Raw genomic sequence first — 19,393 nt, forward strand, 5'->3', positions numbered from 1 at the left:
CAGCACCCTCATACTTCCACTCACTCTTACGAATCTACATCCCCTCCAGAAGTCTGAGATCTACAAGTGAGCAACGCCTCATAGTAGAGGCACAAAATCACTTTCCAGAACATTTTCGTTCACTGTTCCTGGCTGGTGGAATGATCTTCCCACGCCCATTCAGAATTCTGAATTGCTGACAATTTTCAGGGGTCGCTTAAAAACTCATCCCTTCCTTCACCATTTGACTTCATCCTAAAATAATAATAATAAAACCTTTGCTTTCTCTTTCCTTAATCCCCCCGCCTAGTTTGTACTAATCAGAATAATGCGTGAAACTTTGTATTCCAAGCACTTCCTGTGCTTTTTTGCCTTTTCATGATGAATCGCTTGTTGAATTCCTCAATTGTAAGTTGCTTTGGATAAAAGTGTCTGCTAAATGAATAAATGCAAATGTTTATGCAACTTGTGCATTATATTCCAAATTTTTTCAAATCATCCAACAGCTTTGTGTGAGGAACAAACTGAGGATTATGTCAAGATTTTCAGTGATTAATGACTTGGAAGTAAATGACAACAATCTTAATTATTGGGTGAAGTTTTCAATAAATAAAACAGCTAAAAATAAACATTAAAACAAAATATTGCACATTTGGTACCTTTGGTAGAAATTGTACAGTCATCATCATAGTAGTAATTGTAAGGGGGCAGTGGTGCGATTGCTATAGCCATCAGAACAATGGCTATTGCTGCAGTTATGGCACTGAACAAATTCATTCCAAGAGAGGCTTTCACCTAGGGAGAACAGGTTTAAAGTGACAGAACTTGTTGTGGCTTACACTTAAACTCAGTTTAAACATCCTAAACTCTTATCCTAAAGGTTTTTACCTCTGTAAAGTAATAATGAGTTTGATATCTTGATCTGTTAGTGGTAAAAGAGTAATTTCTTATTGTGCTAAAAAGAGATTAATGTCTGAGAAGAAGCATCAGATACACAGTTCATCGCAGGGGTCTTACTTGGGAGCCCCTGTCATCTCTGAGTTTAAGAGAAAAGATCAATGAGAAGTGGCAAGTGGATTTTGCATGCCGAACCACTCCCCGTACACACGGGTATATAAGATGGCGTTGTATCTGTCAGTCACTACGAGCTATGACGTGACGACATTAGGGGTCCCTATGGAAAGCACCACAACCGCTGAATGCCGTTACAACTTGTGGCGCTGCAGATGTTGACAAGCCATGGTGTGTCAAGACAAATAGCAATGAAAAGTCATAACCTTCCCAAAGCCCCAGCACAAATTCACTGGCCTACGTACCGAGGCCGATGGTGAATACATTGCTGCTGGAGAAGGCCTGCTGTTCCATCCACAGAAATTTCTTAACAGAAGGAATCTCAACTTCCAGAAAAAAGACTGCTTCAAATCTTTTTTTGTTTTTACAGCCAGGCTAGATGGAAACGTTGGGGAAGCGTGCCTAGGTCTGAGGGAAAATGCTGCTACGGAGACCTCGACCTACCCGTAGGGTGGTGACGTGGAGATAATGATATGGACTGACCTAAGGGGGCAGTGCTACATATGGAATGGGTCTTTGAGGCAGGTCCTACCTGGGAGTAGGGATGGAACTACTGTCAGCAAAGACTGACAGAGCAGGTCTGTCAAGGGGAAGACAGGTTTACCCTGAGGGAAATCTTGCCATGGAAGAATACCCATATGGGATTGCCCAAGTTGTGACATGTGAAGTGATTGTAAACTTCTTGGTGGCTGATACAGCCACAGTGTTGTCAGTGCGGACCAACACATGCTTGTGCTGCAGCAGCAGCCGGAACTGCCATAGGGCTAGAAGCACTGCCAGAAACTCTAGGCAGTTGACGTGCCAAAACAGTCAAGGCCCTGTCCAGGACCTCAAGGCTGCCTGACCATTGCATGTAATGGCCCAGCCTAGGACAGGACTGGCTAGTGCCAGCTTTGGTGTTGACTCAGTGTGGCTGTCTCAGAGCAGGCTGTTGGCCGGCCCTCAACAGAACGGTGGCAAAAGGAGGATCATGTTGGTTAGGGTTGTGCCGATAGACAATAGTATTGTGTTTCGTCGATAGTCAGAGATATTGCCTGTGGCTGATGCCACTGACGAAAGGAAGACGATTATTATTATTATTATTATTATTATCAGGCTAGTAATACTATCTAATTAATATTATGGCTTATTTGTTCCATTATATTTCTTTTTCTGTATTAAAGGCAGCAATAAGATAAAAAATTCTGTGGTGATATTCATTGCTATTTTTGTGTTTAAGAATGAAAATAAAATCACAGTGGTATTTTACCCCATAGTCCCATTGTACCCTATGTAGTCTTTATGCCAAGTAAGAAGGCCGTCACTCCAGTCATTATCTGTACAGTCTAGAGAGCAGATATAGGTCATGTGTTTTATTCATGACGGCCTACCATTTATGATTAGAGACACAAAAGTAGTAGCTATTTATTTAATTGCACTAAAGGGAATCAGACCAACACATATCTTTGTACTTTGCACTTACGACAAGAGACCTCTGTCATTTTAAATGATCTAGAAGAAATTAAATGCTAAGAATGTTCCCAAATCATCATTGTAATTAATCATTAAATGCATTACCACAAGTGCCTTTGGCTGTGCTTTGAAAAATCCTTTAAGAGCTGCATTGTGTTTTGTTCTTTGTCTTTTGCCTCCTGTGGATTTATTTGGATGATAACTGTAGCTTTGTCGGTTGAGGTAAACTCACTGATTTCCATTCTAAGTTGAGTTTTGGATTTCCCTGTAATTAAGCATTAAATGTAATTTAATATTAACAATCAATAATATGATTTATTATGCATATTAACTGATTTTTACATGGAATTTTATATACCAAAAAAGGAGCAACAAATTACACTAAAACAATCACTGATGTGAAAGAACACAAAAGTCAAAATGTTTATTATGTTTATAAAAAAAACAAAACAAAACATCAATGCTATTTGATGCATGAAATTTTTTTTACCTGAAATCAAATGAGTTGTGTTGTTGTGAATGTCCAATCACTCTTATGGTATATTGTTGTGTGTATGGACTGAAGTACCAACATGATCTCACAGAATTCCGTGTAATGTTCACGGACTTAAGAGCTTGTGTCATATGAGCTTGCTTTATACTTTTAAGGATCATGTTGATTCACTTTACATAAAGATAAAAAACTACAAGGTACCATAAATTATGGGAATTGATTGTGAACTAAAATATGCATGCTTAAAGGCAAAATCAGACATTCTGTGTTCAAAACACACTAATTCTGTAGTTGGGCATTTATTTTGCAGTTTTTATGTATTTGTCAGTCAAGTCACCTTTATATAGTGCTTTATAAAATAGAGACTTTTCTCTAAGTAACTTTATATTAACTTGCTCTGGAAAAGAATAATTTAATGTATTAATAAATAAAAATGTCTTGTTTGTGTTCAGACAGCTGCAGCAGAATGCCCTTTTACACCAATCAGGTGACAGGCAGTTTACCATTGTGGTCGCTTGATATTTCCTTTCCATTTCGCTAGCTGTAACTTTGCTCTTGTTGACAGTGGGGAGAGATTGCTTTAACTGTCATGAGCAGACTGCAGTAATACAGTACTTGTACACTTCAGAGGTTTTAGGTTTCCATTTCATGTATAACTATAGAGATAACATCACCCACCATCCAGGTTATGGTTGTCACAACACCATTACCAAAACCATTAATTTTATATGAAACATTGGTCACTAAGCAGGTGGCTTTGAAGCTGAGACTAGATGCAGAGAATTAATTGATCACAAATGCTTACCATTGATGTGTTCTCTTATCATGCAAGTGAAAAGTACACAAAACATGCACGCAACATGCAAAACATTAAGTATCTCTTACAAAAGCAAACATTTCTTTCAAACTTATTGTAACTCTTATAAAAAATTGTGTTTTTGCATAGTGACCACACAAACATCAAATAATTATACACGGATATGACAATTGTAAAAGACTACTATCTTGTCTTTGGTTCGTTCATTGTGCAGTGGAATTTGTCATAGCACTCACATGTACATGTATGTGCAAAAATACACTGTATACAGTGTGTATGTGCAATTGATGAACTTTACAGTTGATTGAATTAACACTCAACTGATGTGAGCTGAAGACACTATTGGCTTTTAGAGCTGCTTTACAGCTTTAGATTAGATATTAGGATTAGAATTTGCTACTGCTGCTTTGACACAATCTGTATTGTATAAAGCATTATAGAAATAAAGATGACTTGAACTGTATGCTTATTCAGTAATATATTTACAAAGTACTGTATAAAACAAGGGGCGAAAATGTATTTGTTTTTTGCAGACTTGGTCTGAAGATTCGGTATATGAGTGAACGACTTCACAGGGTGTGCCTCAAGTGAAACTGTGTAAGTCAGTTTTAAAAAACTGCCAAAAAAAAAAAAAAAGGACAAAAAGTGCATGTCTTTGTGAATCAATTTACTGGTCTCTATGATGTTGAACTCAACGGTGCGTGTGTCTGTGTGTGTGTTTCAGTGAATTGGTTTAAGATTTAAACATTTACTTTAACCAATTGTCCAGATAAACATTCAGGGAGAATAAAACTATTCAGGATGAAAAACAAACCTTCATGAGGGTTGCTGATTACACAAACAATGTCTTGAGACAATCTTTGACTGTGGGATCATAATTAATATTTTTTCCCATAATGTCTGTTTTTAAAAAATATTATTATATCCATTTCTTCGGTCAACTGAATCAACAAAAAAAGTGTTTTGTTAGAAGAAGTGGCTGTGTGTGGTTAGGGGAAATTCCTTTCTCACTAAATCATCTTAACAGAAAAACTGGTGACATTTCTCAGTTTTGTAACACTACAAGTGCATGTGGTTTCACTGGACAGAGGTTATCAGTTAAGGCCTACTGTGAACAACAATGCCGGATGGCCAATGAATGAATCTGTAACAACAGAGCAAGAATATAGTGCATTTTTAATTACTGGGAAAATTGGCCTCTTGCTTCTACTTAAGTTAAGATCCAATGTTCTGTCATGCATTCTTTTTCTTTGTACATTTTTTATGTGCCCTAGCGAACTGCTTATGTTTCTTTATTGTAGCTGACGCTCTTGTCTAGAGTGACATAAAAATAAAAACATCCTGTAAGTTTCAGAACTCAAAACTTTCTCGTAGTCTAAAAATGTTAAAAATGAGCCGACGAGACGAGAGGCGTGCGGATCAATTTGCAAGGCTTTTATTCAGGGATGTGGTCACAAAACATGCAGGTTCCTGCAATGGCAAACAGGTACAACACAGGCAAGACAAACAGTAATCCTAGGGCAAGCGTGGGTCTTCGATCAGCGAGCAATAGTCCAAGCGAAGTGCAAACAGAGTCCGAATGGCAAGGCAAAAAGTGTTAATCCAGGAAACACAGGCAAGGCAAGACTATGACAACTAAGTGGGCTCTGTAGCGTAGCTATCGCTAGGAGAGTGATATATGCTATACAATACTCAGCAGTGAGGAAGAGGAAGTCCGTGGTTTATGTAGCATGTCTGATGGGAATCAGCTGTGTAATCAGTGCATTAAACTGTGTGTGTGTCATCAGTGCAATGGATGATGGGAACTGTAGTCCGGGGTGAAGTGCAGTGTAGTGCAAGAGTCCATGTGGTGAGCGGGTGACCTCTGGTGGTGAGTGAACAGAAGTTCATAGACCGGATTCGTGACAAAAAACAGCTTATATTGAAGCCAGTCTGCCAAAACCACAGGTTGTGGAATGCACCACTCTATGACGTGGATAGGCACCACCTCTGCAGAAGATCAACACCTGCTTCTACAACCAATTCGCGTATATTGTGTGAATATAATGACAGCCAAATGCAGGTCTACAAAGAAACCGAATGATAAAGATGCTCCAAATACAACAAGATGCAGTGCAGTGCCAAGTTGTGAAAACAGAGTTATTGCATCGCCTTCCTTCTGATCCCAACGTTAGAATAAAAAGAATGGAGGAACTTTATTTTGAATGAAGTTCCATACCACGTCAGTAAGAACTTGGTCCTTTGTTCACATCCCTTTACTACGGATTCGTTTATAAACAAGGCACAATTCGACATGGGATTTTCAGAAAGATTGAAACTGAAATACGATGCTGTGCCGACTGTATTGGATCCAACAGTAAGGTCCAAACACACAAATGTATTACGTGGTCACTATTGATTTGTTTGTTATCACAGATAATTTTATATGTAATAAATATTTATGCGTTTTTCTGACCTAAATCACAGCACCATACATCTATGAGGAATGTATGCTGTCAAACATACACAACTGTTTGCCAATCAGTTGGCTTTTACTTCCAAGTCTACAGTCCACCCACGCCTATTGAGAATGACAATGAGAATGAGCTTTATTGCCAAGTATGTTTACACATACGAGGAATTTGTTATAGTAACAGAAGCTCCACAGTGCAACAGAATGACAGTGATGAGACAAGACACAGATAATAAAAAGAATAATATACAAATATACAAAATAGACAATGTACAAAATAGCAAAAACACAATATATAATATAGGCAATTATGTATGTACAGGTATGATATGTGCAAATTTGAAATGTAAATAAGTATGTGTGTTAAATAAATAATGTATAATAGTGTTGTGTGTTCCATGTTTATTGTCAAGTGTTCATGAGATGGATTGCCTGAGGGAAGAAACTGTTCCTGTGCTGGCCGTTCTGGTGCTCAGAGCTCTGTAGCGTCGACCAGACGGCAACAGTTCAAAGAGGGAGTGTGCTGGATGTGAGGGGTCCAGAGTGATTTTGGCAGCCCTTTTGCTCACTCTGGATGAGTACAGTTCTTGGAGAGTAGGGAGGGTTGTACCAATGATTCGCTCAGCAGTCCGGACTACCCTCTGTAGTCTTCTGAGGTCAGATTTGGTAGCTGAGCTGAACCAGACAGTTATTGAAGTGCAGAGGACAGATTCAATGATGGCGGAGTAGAACTGTTTCAGCAGCTCCTGTGGCAGGTTGAACTTTCTCAGCTGGTGAAGGAAGAACAACCTCTGCTGGGCCTTTTTCACAATGAACTCAATGTGATTGTCCCACTTCAGTTCCTGAGAAATTGTGGTGCCCAGGAATCTGAATGTGCTCCACTGCAGTCACAGTGCTGTTCATGATGGTGAGTGGGGGGAGTGCAGGGGGGTTTCTCCTGAAGTCCACGATCATCTCCACAATTTTGAGTGTGTTAAGCTCCAGGTTGTTAAGACTGCACCAGACAGCCAGCTCCTTAACCTCTTGTCTGTAGGCAGACTCGTCACCGTCCTGAATGATGCCGATGACTGTGGTGTCATCTGCAAACTTCAGGAGCTTGACAGAGGAGTCTTTAGATGTGCAGTCATTCGTGTAGAGGGAGAAGAGCAGTGGGGAGAGGATGCAATCCTGGGGGGCGCCAGTGCTGATTGTACGGGTGATGGATGACAATTTTCCAAGCATTAATAGCTGCTGCCTGTCTGTCAGGAAGCTGTTGATCCACTGACAGACAGAGGTGGGGACGGATAGCTGAGTTAATTTGGGCTGGAGAAGTGAGGGGATGATGGTGTTAAAAGCGGAGCTGAAGTCTACAAACAGGATCCTCACAGAAGTCCCTGGTCTGTGCAGATGCTGCAGGATGTAGTGCAATCCTATATCGACTGCATCATCCACAGACCTGTTTGCTCTGTAGGCACACGGCAGGCGGTCCAGTAAGGGTCCAGTGATGTCCTTCAGATAAGCCAAAACCAGTCTTTCAAATGATTTCATGGCCACAGACGTTAGAGCCACAGGTCTGTAGTCATTAAGTCCAGTAATTTTGGGTTTCTTTGGGACGGGGATGATTGTGGAGCGTTTGAAGCATGAGGGACTTTGCACAGCTCCAGTGATCTGTTGAAGATCTGTGTGAAGATGGGGGCCAGCTGGTCAGCACAGGTTTTCAGACAGGCTGGTGTAACACTGTCTGGGCCTGGTGCCTTCCTTCTCTTGTTCTTTCTGAAGACCTGACGCACATCATCTTCACTGATCTGCAGTGCAGGAGGGGGGAAGGGGAGAGGGGAGTTGCAGGAGGTGTGAATGGTGTTTTTTCAAACCTGCAATAAAACTCATTCAGATCGTCTGCCAGTTGTTGATTCTCCACAGTGCTGGGGGATGGTGTCTTGTAATTGGTGATGTCTTTCAGACCTTTCCACACTGAAGCAGGATCACTGGAAGAGAATTGGTTCCTTAGGTTTCCAGAATAATTCCTCTTTGTCACTCTGATCTCCTTTTCCAATGGAATATATAAGGGAAGGATTTCAGTCTCGCTGCCCAGTCCTCTCGGAGGCACGCCGCGTCTCGCCAGCTCACGCCAGGAACCCCCACATACTGCGCCAATGGTCAGAACCGCCTGCCTAGCCCCAATCATCCCTATACCCTTCTCAGCTCCACCATCGTCCTCAGCCCAGAACCGCAGTCCGCAGCTCGCCCATGCCCGCCGCCATCTGCGGCTCACTCATGCCTGCCGTTTGCGTGGAAGTCAAGCCCGCCGTCTTGCGGGGAAATCAACGCTGCCGTCCGCAGCTCACTCAAGCCCACATGCCTCTCCGCTGTCAAGGCTGCCGGCTCCAGCCCCAGAGCTCATGGGTATTGCACTACCCCCGGAGTTCTCGACTCCTGTTCTCACCCCAGAGGCTGCTCCAGAAAGCCCTCTTTCGTCTCCTTCATCTCCTTTGTCTCTGCTGGTCCCGTCCAGCCCCCCCATTGTCTCCTGAGTCTCCTTCGCGTCCGCTGTTCCCATCCAGCTCCGCTCCTCCAGAGCGCCCTCCAGTGCCTGTTCTTCCAGAGCGCCCTCAAGAGCCCGCTCCACCTGAGCACCCCCCAGACGTCATAGTTTCCCCCTGGAAATTGTTTTTTTGATCCTGATCCGCCCTGGAGGCCTCCCTTAACCTGGTCTGGTACTGGCCTGATTGCCTGTAATGCTAGAACAGATTTGTAAAAAAATCTAAAATAACAATAAGAGACTTTAATTCTTTGTAGCCTTTGGATGCTATGATCTCCTCACCATTACTTAGTATCCCTGAGAAGTAACAAACAAGGTACGTTAGTACACAAGAGACTCAGAATCATTATCAATTTTAATTCAGCTAAAAGATTCACATACTATAAACACAGCATTTTTATAGGCTGTACAGTATTGGATAAAAGGTAAAAAGAAGAACCCACTGCCGCTTAGTCTAGAAGTTGGAGAATGGATGACGTTTACAATGAATGTAGCATGTTGTGATCAGGGTTATGCACTAAAATAACTAAAACTGAAATTAAAATGAATACAAACCATATAGACATTAAAAAAATAAATAAAAAAAAAATAAAATGGCAAAGACACTAATAATGGTATCTCAATGATACTAAAATAACACTGGCTGTGATCTATTTCAATAATTAAAATAACTATTGATTGGTGTGATAAAACTGCCAAGCTTGTAATGCCAAAAATAGCATTACGACAACTAAATCATTTACCTGGTTTAGTGTTACATTGACCACTGTAGAATGGATGTTGCAGGTGGCTTTGCAGGCAAGTGCTGAGATACAGACAGAGATGATGAACTGAGGAATGGTGAACAACAGCATTATTCCAACAGTCCGCAAAACAGATCTCTGCAAAACAATCAACATGGCCATATATGAAAGCAGTTCCAGAAATAACATCAATCAACTATACTGAGTGATTTCTAAAAATTATACTGAAGGAGGTATGAGAGCATCTCCAAAATCAGGATTAAGCAATTGGTCAGTAAAATGTCTGTCATCGTATCAAACATGTATTTCAATCATGACAACTCTTGGAAGATTTTAGCATGGTGATAAATATAACAATGTTAATGTATTTGGTATTCGGAATAGATCTGCTACACTGCTGCTGAATTGCTGCTGCTGTTGGTTATTGCTGTAGTTGTAGATTATTCCTGCTACTGCAAGCAAGTACAGGAACTTGCTACTGCCAGTGCATATGGCGATATGGTGCCGTGAGTATTTAAGACATACTGCTGCTGCACACATAGCATATAAAATAACCCATAGCAGATCTATACAGGTAGATATGGGAAGATGGATGGTTTCAGAGAAATCTCAAGTGAATGCTAGCCAGCCATATATATGCAAAGCAGTAAGCTCATTGGCTGCATATGCAGCATGAACCAATCAGCTTGTGCCAAGTCGTTTAACTCTCTGAATATCATCATTTACGTTAACAACCCGTCAGCCTGCGCCATCTAGAGTTTCATGACTGAACTATATATGCCTTTCTTTCTTTTGTGGAACATGTCACATTTTTAAGATTTTTGTTATGCACATTTTATTTTCCATGCAATTATGAACATGCCAAGGAAAGCTGTCTGTTTCTTACACAAATCCATACAGCCAGCTATGAATGCGTCATCTTTGGAACACAAATTAAGATATTTTAGATGAAATTCGAGAGCTTTCTGATCCTCCATAGACAGCAATGCAACTATCACATTCAAGGCCCAGAAAGGTAGTAAGGTACTCTCCTGAACTCTCCTGATGTCACATGGGCTATTTTAGCAATGTTCTTACTACATTTTTGGGCCTTGAATGTGGTAGGTCAGAAAGCTCTCGAATCGCATCGTTTTAGTTTACTTAGCCAGAGGAAAACTGGTTCCCCAACTGAGCCCCTGGTTTCTCAAAAGGTTTTTTTTCACCATTTCTGTCACCTGATGGTTGTTTAGGCTCCTTGCCTTCTGGCTTGCTTAGTTGGGATCTTAGTTGGGGTACTTAACTTTTAGAAATGTATTGCTGTGACTGCACAGATTAATACCATCAGATGAGAACAGAGCTTGAACTGAACTAAGCTGGAAGATGGCACTATAATCTTCTGTAGAGCTGTTTTACAGCTGAATTTATAGCAGAATTGAACTCACTGATCTGAACTAAACCAACAATAAACTGACTTGAGCACTGTCCACCATCATTGTAATTGTATGTTACTGAATGACCAGAACAGTCTTCCGAATTTCTCCATTTGTGTTCTATGAAAGAAATAAAGTAATGCAGGTTTGGAACCATATGAAGTTGAATAAACGATGACAGCATTTTTATTTTTTGAGTTAACTGTGCCTTTAAATAACATAGCAATTAAAGACTAAAACAAATAAATAAATACACATTATATATTATTACAAAATATTGCACATTGTGGATATAATACCTGAACATCGAAACTTGGATATTCCAGTGATTTTACTAATTGTTCACCCATCAGAAAAATAGTTAGTCCTGCAGTTATGGCGCTGAACACATTCATTCCAAGAGAGGTTTTCACCTACAATAACAAAGGCACTAGCTTTCAGAAACTATTCAGAATGAACTATTTGGTTCTTTTTTAAAGAGACAATCAAAGCTTTGCTGCTAACAGATGATATTTGAACCTCTTCTACATGTTTTATAAACTGGGGTTAAAGTGCATGGTCATGAACAGAATTTGTCTGGAAATGCATCAGAAATTATGTTACAAAGAAAACATGTAATGTGTTGCAATCATTGGATGATACTGTGTGTACTTGCCAAGCACGGATGAAGTTTATTCTGTGCAGCAACAGACAGAGAGCCAGAACTGATGTACTGAGAAAGGACACACAGGACATGTTCATTTTCATGCTGGAAATTAAAGTTAAAAGGGAAATAAAGCAAAACTAACTTACAATGAAAGATCCCCAGTAGGTGATTCCACTAATGACAACAATAATAGGCATTGATGGTGAGTAAAACACCAAGTAAGAAGACAGTCACTCCAATCATTATCTGGACAATCTAGATGACAAGTATAAGTTAGATGTTTTATTCATGATGGCCTAACATCGATGTATGAATATACAAAAAATAAAACCTATATTGATTATTAGTGTACACAGTCTAAATTGAATCAAACACATATCTTTGCACTTTGCTCTAAACTCTCAGAAATAAAGGTACAAACGCTGTCACTGGGGCGGTACCTTTTCAAAAGGTACATGTTTGTATAAAGGGTCCATTTTGGTACCTTAAAGGTACATATTAGTACTTAAAGTGTACATATTTGAACATAATAGGTACAAAAGTGTACCTTTTGAAAAGGTACTGCCCCAGTGACAACTTTTGTACCTTTATTTCTGAGAGTGTACAAGAGACCACAAAGCTGTAAAACCACATATCATTGTAAATCATCATTAAATGCATTACCCCCAGTGCCTTTGGTTGTGCTTTGAAAAACCCTTTAAGATCCGCATTGTGTTTTATTGCCTCCTGTCCATCAACATAAATGACATTGTCTTTTGCCTGTGAACTTATTTGGATGATTACTGTAGCTTTGTTGGTTGAGATAACCTTTCTGGTTTCCATTCTACAATTTTCCCTGTAATAAGTACGTTCATTTTAATGTTATTCAGGTTCATTTAGAAATGTGAACAGTTATGGATATTTAAAGAAGACAAAAAGATTTGTTCTTCTCATAGTTAAATACCTTTTTTGTGATACTGATATTTGAAAAAACTGTGAAAACATTGCCATTAATATTCAAATAAATATAATCATTTTATTGTCTAAGATAAATAATTCATTTACATGTATGAGTTACTTTTGACAAGGATGCCTTTGGAGGTCTTCATCTTTTCCCAGAGATCAAAATTTACATTGTATTTCATATTATTTTGAAATTGGCTATATTATTTTTGTAGCTTAATGTTGGAAGAAATTATAAAACATTCAAGTTTTTAATACAAAGCAATAAACTGGTGCGAAAGATTATATTAGTTAGAACAGTATATACAATTTTTGGAACAGACAAAATTAAAAAAGAACATCAATGTTAATTGATAAAAAAAAACAACAACATATATTTGAAATAATATGTTACCTAAAATGAGGTTGATATCTTTGTGTGTGTGTGGACTCACAAAAGGAGGGGCTAGTAAGTTTCTGTCGATGGCCGCCTTCCTCTTTAAATACAAATCGCTTTAAATAGATGAAAAATACTCCAGGGCAGAATAACTTATACCCATTGGTGAAGGACAAAAAAATCTGTATCTCTATAAATAATAGAGAATGCATTATTAAGTACAGTATATGCCTACACATGTTGCATAGGCAAACTATGGCTACAAAAATTAACAGTTTATTTAGCATAGTTTGTTTCCACAGGATTTTTTTGAGATTTTAAATAAAACCAATTTCATGTTAAGCACGAGACAAAATGAATGTTTTTAGGCAAGGTGTTTAATTACACTATTAAACTACTGCATATAATATTAATACTTGATAGTTTTCATAATGACTGACTTCAACTGCAAATGTAATTGAATACATTATTTTATTGGATATGCACTGAAGGCAATCATACAATTTTAAACTGTAAAAAATGCAAAAAATATTAATAATATAATTGTTAAATTGTCAAAATAAGCAACAAAGGGAGCCAAGACCATCGCTGATTTCAGGAATCAGTCTCAAAAATATTTATATGTAACTACTTTTACTGTCAATAATACTAATTACATACTGTACATAATGATTATTGATGGGTTTTCACTGCTAAATGACACAAAAACTACTGCAAATATCTTTGCAAACTGCAGCCAATTCATTCATTTTGCGCCTCAATAATCCTTTTGAGACTGTGAAGTCATTTAACCTAATTAGACATTACAATTGTCATTCTGGTTTGTTTTCTAAAACTGATAAGAATAATCAGAACATTTTAAAGAGCACTAGCTCATGTGTCTGTATTCAAAATACAAACATTACATTGATTTAATCACACGACGAGTTACTCATTATCTGCATTTTAATTGCAACAACAGCCATAGGCCATATAAAGTTGATTTAATACTCCATATTACAATAAATCAAACTGCTAGCTGTACCTTTGCTTTTTGGGGTAATGTGAGATAGTTATTTATAACGCCTTAATTTGAGCAGACTTTTTAACTTTGCAACATCGGTCCTTTCTTGTTTTGACCATTGACCAAATTAGAATTCCTTTAAGAACAAACATAAGACATGTGAGCAACATGCCATATCAAAACCATTTACTCTCTTTACTGAAAAATTGGTTCGGCTGCATTGAGAAGTCATGCAGAGGTCATGCACCTGAACATAAACCACTTACCAATGATGGAGGTGTGCAGGAGCGCAGCTATGGATTCTGGGCCCCCTGGACTACAGAAAGTCCCCCTAAAACATGTAAACCCAACTCAACAATATGAGATTAATTTTTTGCAACCCTTGTATTATAGGCTGTCCTCACTATAAAATGAGACTAACTGAAATAAGAGACTAACAAGATCCACACACCATAAAGACTGTTCTAAAGGCTATACTGTGGTGAATAACAAAGGGAAAAACCCACTGTCAGACACTTTAATAGTCTAGCAGTAGGAAAAAAGTTGTAGCTTTACAATAAAGCATGTTGTAATTGACTTATTGTATAATTTTTATATCCTTTTCATAAAATATACATTTCAACAATAAAAGACAAAAAATTAAAGACAGTTAATTATTTCAAAGAAATGTCGCCATAAGTATAACATCAATTAAAAACTAAAATCAGATCGCAAACATACTACATTAATACAAGTATTGGACATTAAAAAAAGGGGGGGGGGGGAAAGCACAGTATGAATAAGGCAGATTGGAGGCATACTTGGAGGTCTCTGAGCCGAGTCTTATGCGCAGTAGAATGCCTATTGCTGCAGTTATGGCACTGAGCACATGCATACACCTATAAAATGTTTAAAACTTTTAAATTAAGTTTTTGAAATTGTCTTGGTAATAAAAAGAAGAATGTCTGAGATTAACGTCTAGAGAAAAAGCATCAACTACAGTTCGCAGTCTTTGATACATTTTTGTTAGTAAAGTTGTTAGCAGCTTACACTTGCAGCAGGGCTTTCTCTTGTTGAACACTAAACAGGTCAAAGCATCAGTGCAAAAGTCCAGGAGTAACTGAATAGTTTTAGACTACTGTGGTAAAAGTGACTTTATCATGGAAGGCATTATTGCTTTTATGCAAATTTATCTGTAGAGTAATGTCTAAAATCCTTAAGTAGGCTATGTTGTTTTTACCTATTCACATATGCATTTATCTCACTCACAAGTCATCAAAAACTTAAGGAGGTATTGCGTTCAGTTGCTTGCCTTATTATGTCTTATTAATTCTGTTTGATGTCTGGCTCCGCCCCTGGTAATCATCATATTCGAATGCACGTGGTTCATCACACGAGTGCCCAAGACTTGTCTTTTAACAGTCATGTGATCATGCCTGTCAGCTGACGAGGAAGTAAATTCACACTTTTTCACCGGGTAGCTCTCCCTCGAAATAGTTTATTCCAGAGATCTCCGCCTGAAAGTAGCTTTTATGAATATCTATTAATTGCTTGAATGCTGTTGCGTGTGTATCTAAAGTTAAGATGAATTCTCGCGTGGTCGCGCTCATCATTGCGCTCCTCTGCGCGCTCTCCACCGGCGCCGCGCAACACCTGGACACAGGTAACGATTAAAAAATTAATTAACTGCATTGCATAATGAAACATTTGCTGACTTTTATGAGTAAAACATAATGCAATGTATCTATGATTCAGTGGAGTGGCTATCAGAGTCAGAAGGCCCAAGCGCATCCGTGGAGCTTCAGCAAGAATCCAACAGTACCAACTCGTCTGATCTGACTTATGGATTCATATCCTGCGCCGTATCAGTAGTCTTCTTCGGGAGCAACTTTGTACCAGTGAAAAAGATAGAGACTGGTGATGGTTAGTCAATTTTTGTCTTAAATTCTTTAAACTTTATTGTGCTTTTGCCTCGCTGAGAAAGTGTGTTAGCTCAGTGATTCTCAACTGGCTTTTCTTGATGCCACAGTAGCTGTGAAATGTCAACACAAACGCCTTTAAAGTAATAGTTTGTTAAAAGTAAGTAATTGTAATAGTCTGTTTTGAGTTACTCACGCTCAGTGTCGAATTTGTATAACTTTATTTAAACTGTGGAGCACAAAAGGAGAGCAGCTGTAGAAGTCTCAGTCAGTCACCATTTGCTTTACTGTATGGAAAAGTGATGCAATGAAAGTTGATGGTAACTGAGGCTGTCATCCTCTTTTTGTTTTCCACAAAGTCATTCAGGTTTGAAAAGTGGAGTAAGCGATGACCGATTTGTCTTTGTCCTTTTTTCATCCTTGTATTAGCTATATTGCCAAGTAACAATTTAACTTATGACACAATACTCTGTGGATCCTAGGCAAAAAATAAAACAGCAGTTAGAATAAAACATAAGAAGCTTCCAATTTCATACAAATATGGCCTATATTTTTTAACTATTAATCTGTAATGTTACCTGTAGGCGAGTCCCCAACAAACCCAGAATATTACACAAATGTTAGCATACATTCCCTTATTTTGACCCAACTATTGCTAAAAATTATACTTGGGTATTGATAACCCTTTGTTGAGGACATAGAATAAATCAATGTACAATAAATGTATCCTGCTTTGAAAGCACACTAAAGTGAGGAAGTTCAGTAATATTTCATTCATTTTCAGTTAACCCTGATGTGTTCATGTGCAGGTATGTTTTTCCAGTGGATTCTATGCGCTGCTATATGGACAGTCTCCCTAGTGGTGAACATCATTCTACATAGTCCAAAGTTTTGGCCTCTTGTTATGCTGGGAGGAGCCATCTGGGCTACTGGTAACATTAATTATTTAATATGCAGTTAATGATGATATACAGTGTGAAAAGCTGTCTTATGTTTGTGTCGTCCTTCTAGGTAATATAACTGTAGTTCCTATTGTAAAGACTATTGGGCTTGGTGTTGGTCTTCTTATATGGGCTTCGTTTAATCTGCTTTTGGGTTGGGCCAGCTCAAGGTAAGCAAAATCTGATTTCAGAATCCATTTATTAGTGACATAAACGCACACAAAGAGTGACACACTGATTTTTGCTGTTGATTTTAGGTTTGGCTGGTTTGGTATTGGTGCCGAGACTGTTTCCAAACCAGTACTGAACTCCTGTGGAGCAGGTCTTTGTTTACTTAGGTAAATGTGCATGCATTCATGTTCTTTTTTTAAGTCAGAAATTTCAGAATGTGGTGTTACTTTTAAGTTGCATTACTTTAAATAATGACTGTTCTCTTTTTTTCTTCACCCTTTTTTATTTCTTAATTTTTTTTGGTTTACAGTGCCATTGTTTTTTTCTTTGTGAAGACTGATGTTCAAAGATCTGCAACATCTGAAGAAACACCATTACTAATAGACCATGTATGTTGACATATTTCAAAATTGTGCTAATAAAGTAAAAAGATTATGGAGCCTTTAAGGGACATGGTGATGAAAAAAATGAGTTGAGAGGAAAAATCATTCATTTATTATTTAAATGCTTTTGTGTTCCCCTGAAAATCATACAAGCACTTGCACATAAAACTGTTCCTTGTGAGTGCAAAGAGTTAACAAAATGTTTCTCAGATATAAAATATATTTATTCCTCACATCTAATTTTTTTTCATCACCATGTTTCTTTAGACGCTCCGTACTTTTTTTTTTTATATTTCATGTTCGAATAATCCAGTTAACTAATTTCATTAATTTCATGCGTAGAGTGTGAACTCCGAATCTGTGGTAGCAACAGATGATTCCTGGGTGGACGCATTAACACCACGCAACAAACGGCTAGTGTATGTACACATCACACTTACATGACCCGTTACACACTTTTCTAACACCTCCCGTATATAATAAGTCTATATAGATTAATAATTGCATTTGTTATACATCATCAGCAACTAAAATAAACATTTTTTATGAGTAAATGTTTTTATACATTTTGTACTAATTGTATATAATATCAGCCTCAGAACACAAATTCTTAAAATGAGTCTCTGCAACAGAACAATGCATTTATAAATATGTTTATAATAAGAGCTTTGTGTTGCAGTGGAACGTTTCTTGCTGTTGTTGCTGGACTGCTGTACGGATCATCATTTGTTCCAGTTCTGTACATTAAAAATCATGCATCAGATCCAGACAGCCAATACAGTGGGGCTAGCCAGTTTGGTAAATCAAGCATTAGTTGAATTCTTAAATATGAACTATTATGCATTTTGTTTATATATACCATGTTTCTTTGTAGATCTGGATTACGTCTTTGCACAATACAGTGGGATTTTCCTCACTAGTACAGTGTATTTCATCCTGTACTGTGCTATCAAAAAAAACAGACCTCAAGTTTTTCCTAAAGCAGTACTGCCAGGTAACAGCATCTTTTCAATTTAAAGGAATGATTCACATACACTCAAATCTTTCTCAAAATTTATGTACACTCAGGCTATCCAAGATGTACAGCAGATGAGTTTGTTTCTTTATTTGAAAAGATTTTGAGAAATTTAGCATTACATCACTTGCTCACCAATGGATCCTCTGTAGTGAATGGGTGCCGTCAGAATGAGACTCCAGTCTGTAGACTCCAGATTACTTGTGGATTATTGTGATATTTTTTTATCAACTATTTGGACTTTCATTCTGATGGCACCCATTCACTGTAGGGTATTTTGGCTGAACTATTCCTTTTAATTTGTATTTCCTTTTAGAATTTATCAGTCTTCCACTTACCTCTGCATACCTGATGTCATGTTGTGTAGAATAATGTTTTTTTCCTTGTAGGATTCCTTTCTGGCATCATGTGGGGTGTAGCCACGTGCTGCTGGTTCCTGGCCAACCACTATCTCAGTGCTGTAGTGAGCTTCCCTATTATCACAACAGTGAGTTACAGATCTCAAGAGTGCACATCTTTTTGTATTTTTCAGGTAAGATTTTTTTTTTTCAGATAATGTGTGTTTGGTTCATTCCAGGTTCCTGGATTGATTGCAGCTCTTTGGGGTGTTCTCGTGTTCAAAGAAGTGAAGGTAAATACTTGTGTGTATGAGTTCTGTTCCCGCTGTCTATTGCTTTTATCTTTTTGTATTGAACTTATCTCCTCCTCTCTCTCCCTCAGGGTTGGCGAAATTACATTGTCCTCGTCATTGCTTTCTGTCTTGTTTTATCTGGGGCATTATTGACTGCATTCTCAAAGGTTTAAACCTTTTTTTTTTTTTTTTTTAGACAAGAGCAAAAATGTTTTAACATTTTTAGCTTTATCTTTGAAATCACTGTTTTAAATAATTTGCAGAGAACACACTCTCTCATATCAGGTTATGCAGCTACAAAAACCTGAACATATTGGAGAGAAACAATATTGTTTATATCAGGGAGGGATATGGTCCTAAAATATATAAGATACTTGAAATGTTACAGCAACATCAGCATGTTAATTTTTTTTTTTTTTTTTTTTACTAAGAAAATATATTCTCTATATTTTT

The 19,393-nt window shown here is 38.0% G+C and overlaps 1 protein-coding gene across 1 annotated transcript; it reads left to right on the plus strand.

Annotated features, from left to right (window-relative positions):
• Window positions 1–15,269: 15,269 nt before the first annotated feature.
• tmem144a (transmembrane protein 144a) lies at window positions 15,270–19,132 on the plus strand. Its single transcript, XM_058792277.1, has 12 exons — window positions 15,270–15,543; window positions 15,636–15,803; window positions 16,609–16,731; window positions 16,811–16,910; window positions 16,998–17,078; window positions 17,222–17,300; window positions 17,637–17,713; window positions 17,974–18,092; window positions 18,169–18,288; window positions 18,699–18,796; window positions 18,887–18,940; window positions 19,030–19,132. The coding sequence occupies exons 1-12, from the start codon at window positions 15,465–15,467 to the stop codon at window positions 19,111–19,113; spliced, it is 1,182 nt and encodes a 393-aa protein (XP_058648260.1). The 5' UTR covers window positions 15,270–15,464; the 3' UTR covers window positions 19,114–19,132.
• Window positions 19,133–19,393: the final 261 nt, after the last annotated feature.

Source organism: Onychostoma macrolepis, chromosome 01 (genome assembly GCF_012432095.1).
Source record: "Onychostoma macrolepis isolate SWU-2019 chromosome 01, ASM1243209v1, whole genome shotgun sequence".
Taxonomy (NCBI): domain Eukaryota; kingdom Metazoa; phylum Chordata; class Actinopteri; order Cypriniformes; family Cyprinidae; genus Onychostoma; species Onychostoma macrolepis.

What these genes read in the sequence shown, in the direction of transcription:
- tmem144a (XM_058792277.1), top strand. Translation starts at nt 15,465, where the DNA reads ATGAATTCTCGCGTGGTCGCGCTCATCATTGCGCTCCTCTGCGCGCTC. An exon ending in GCAGGTCTTTGTTTACTTAG is followed by an intron (nt 17,079 to 17,221) that starts GTAAATGTGCAT and finishes TTTGGTTTACAG; the next exon opens with TGCCATTGTTTTTTTCTTTG. An exon ending in TCCTAAAGCAGTACTGCCAG is followed by an intron (nt 18,289 to 18,698) that starts GTAACAGCATCT and finishes TTTTCCTTGTAG; the next exon opens with GATTCCTTTCTGGCATCATG.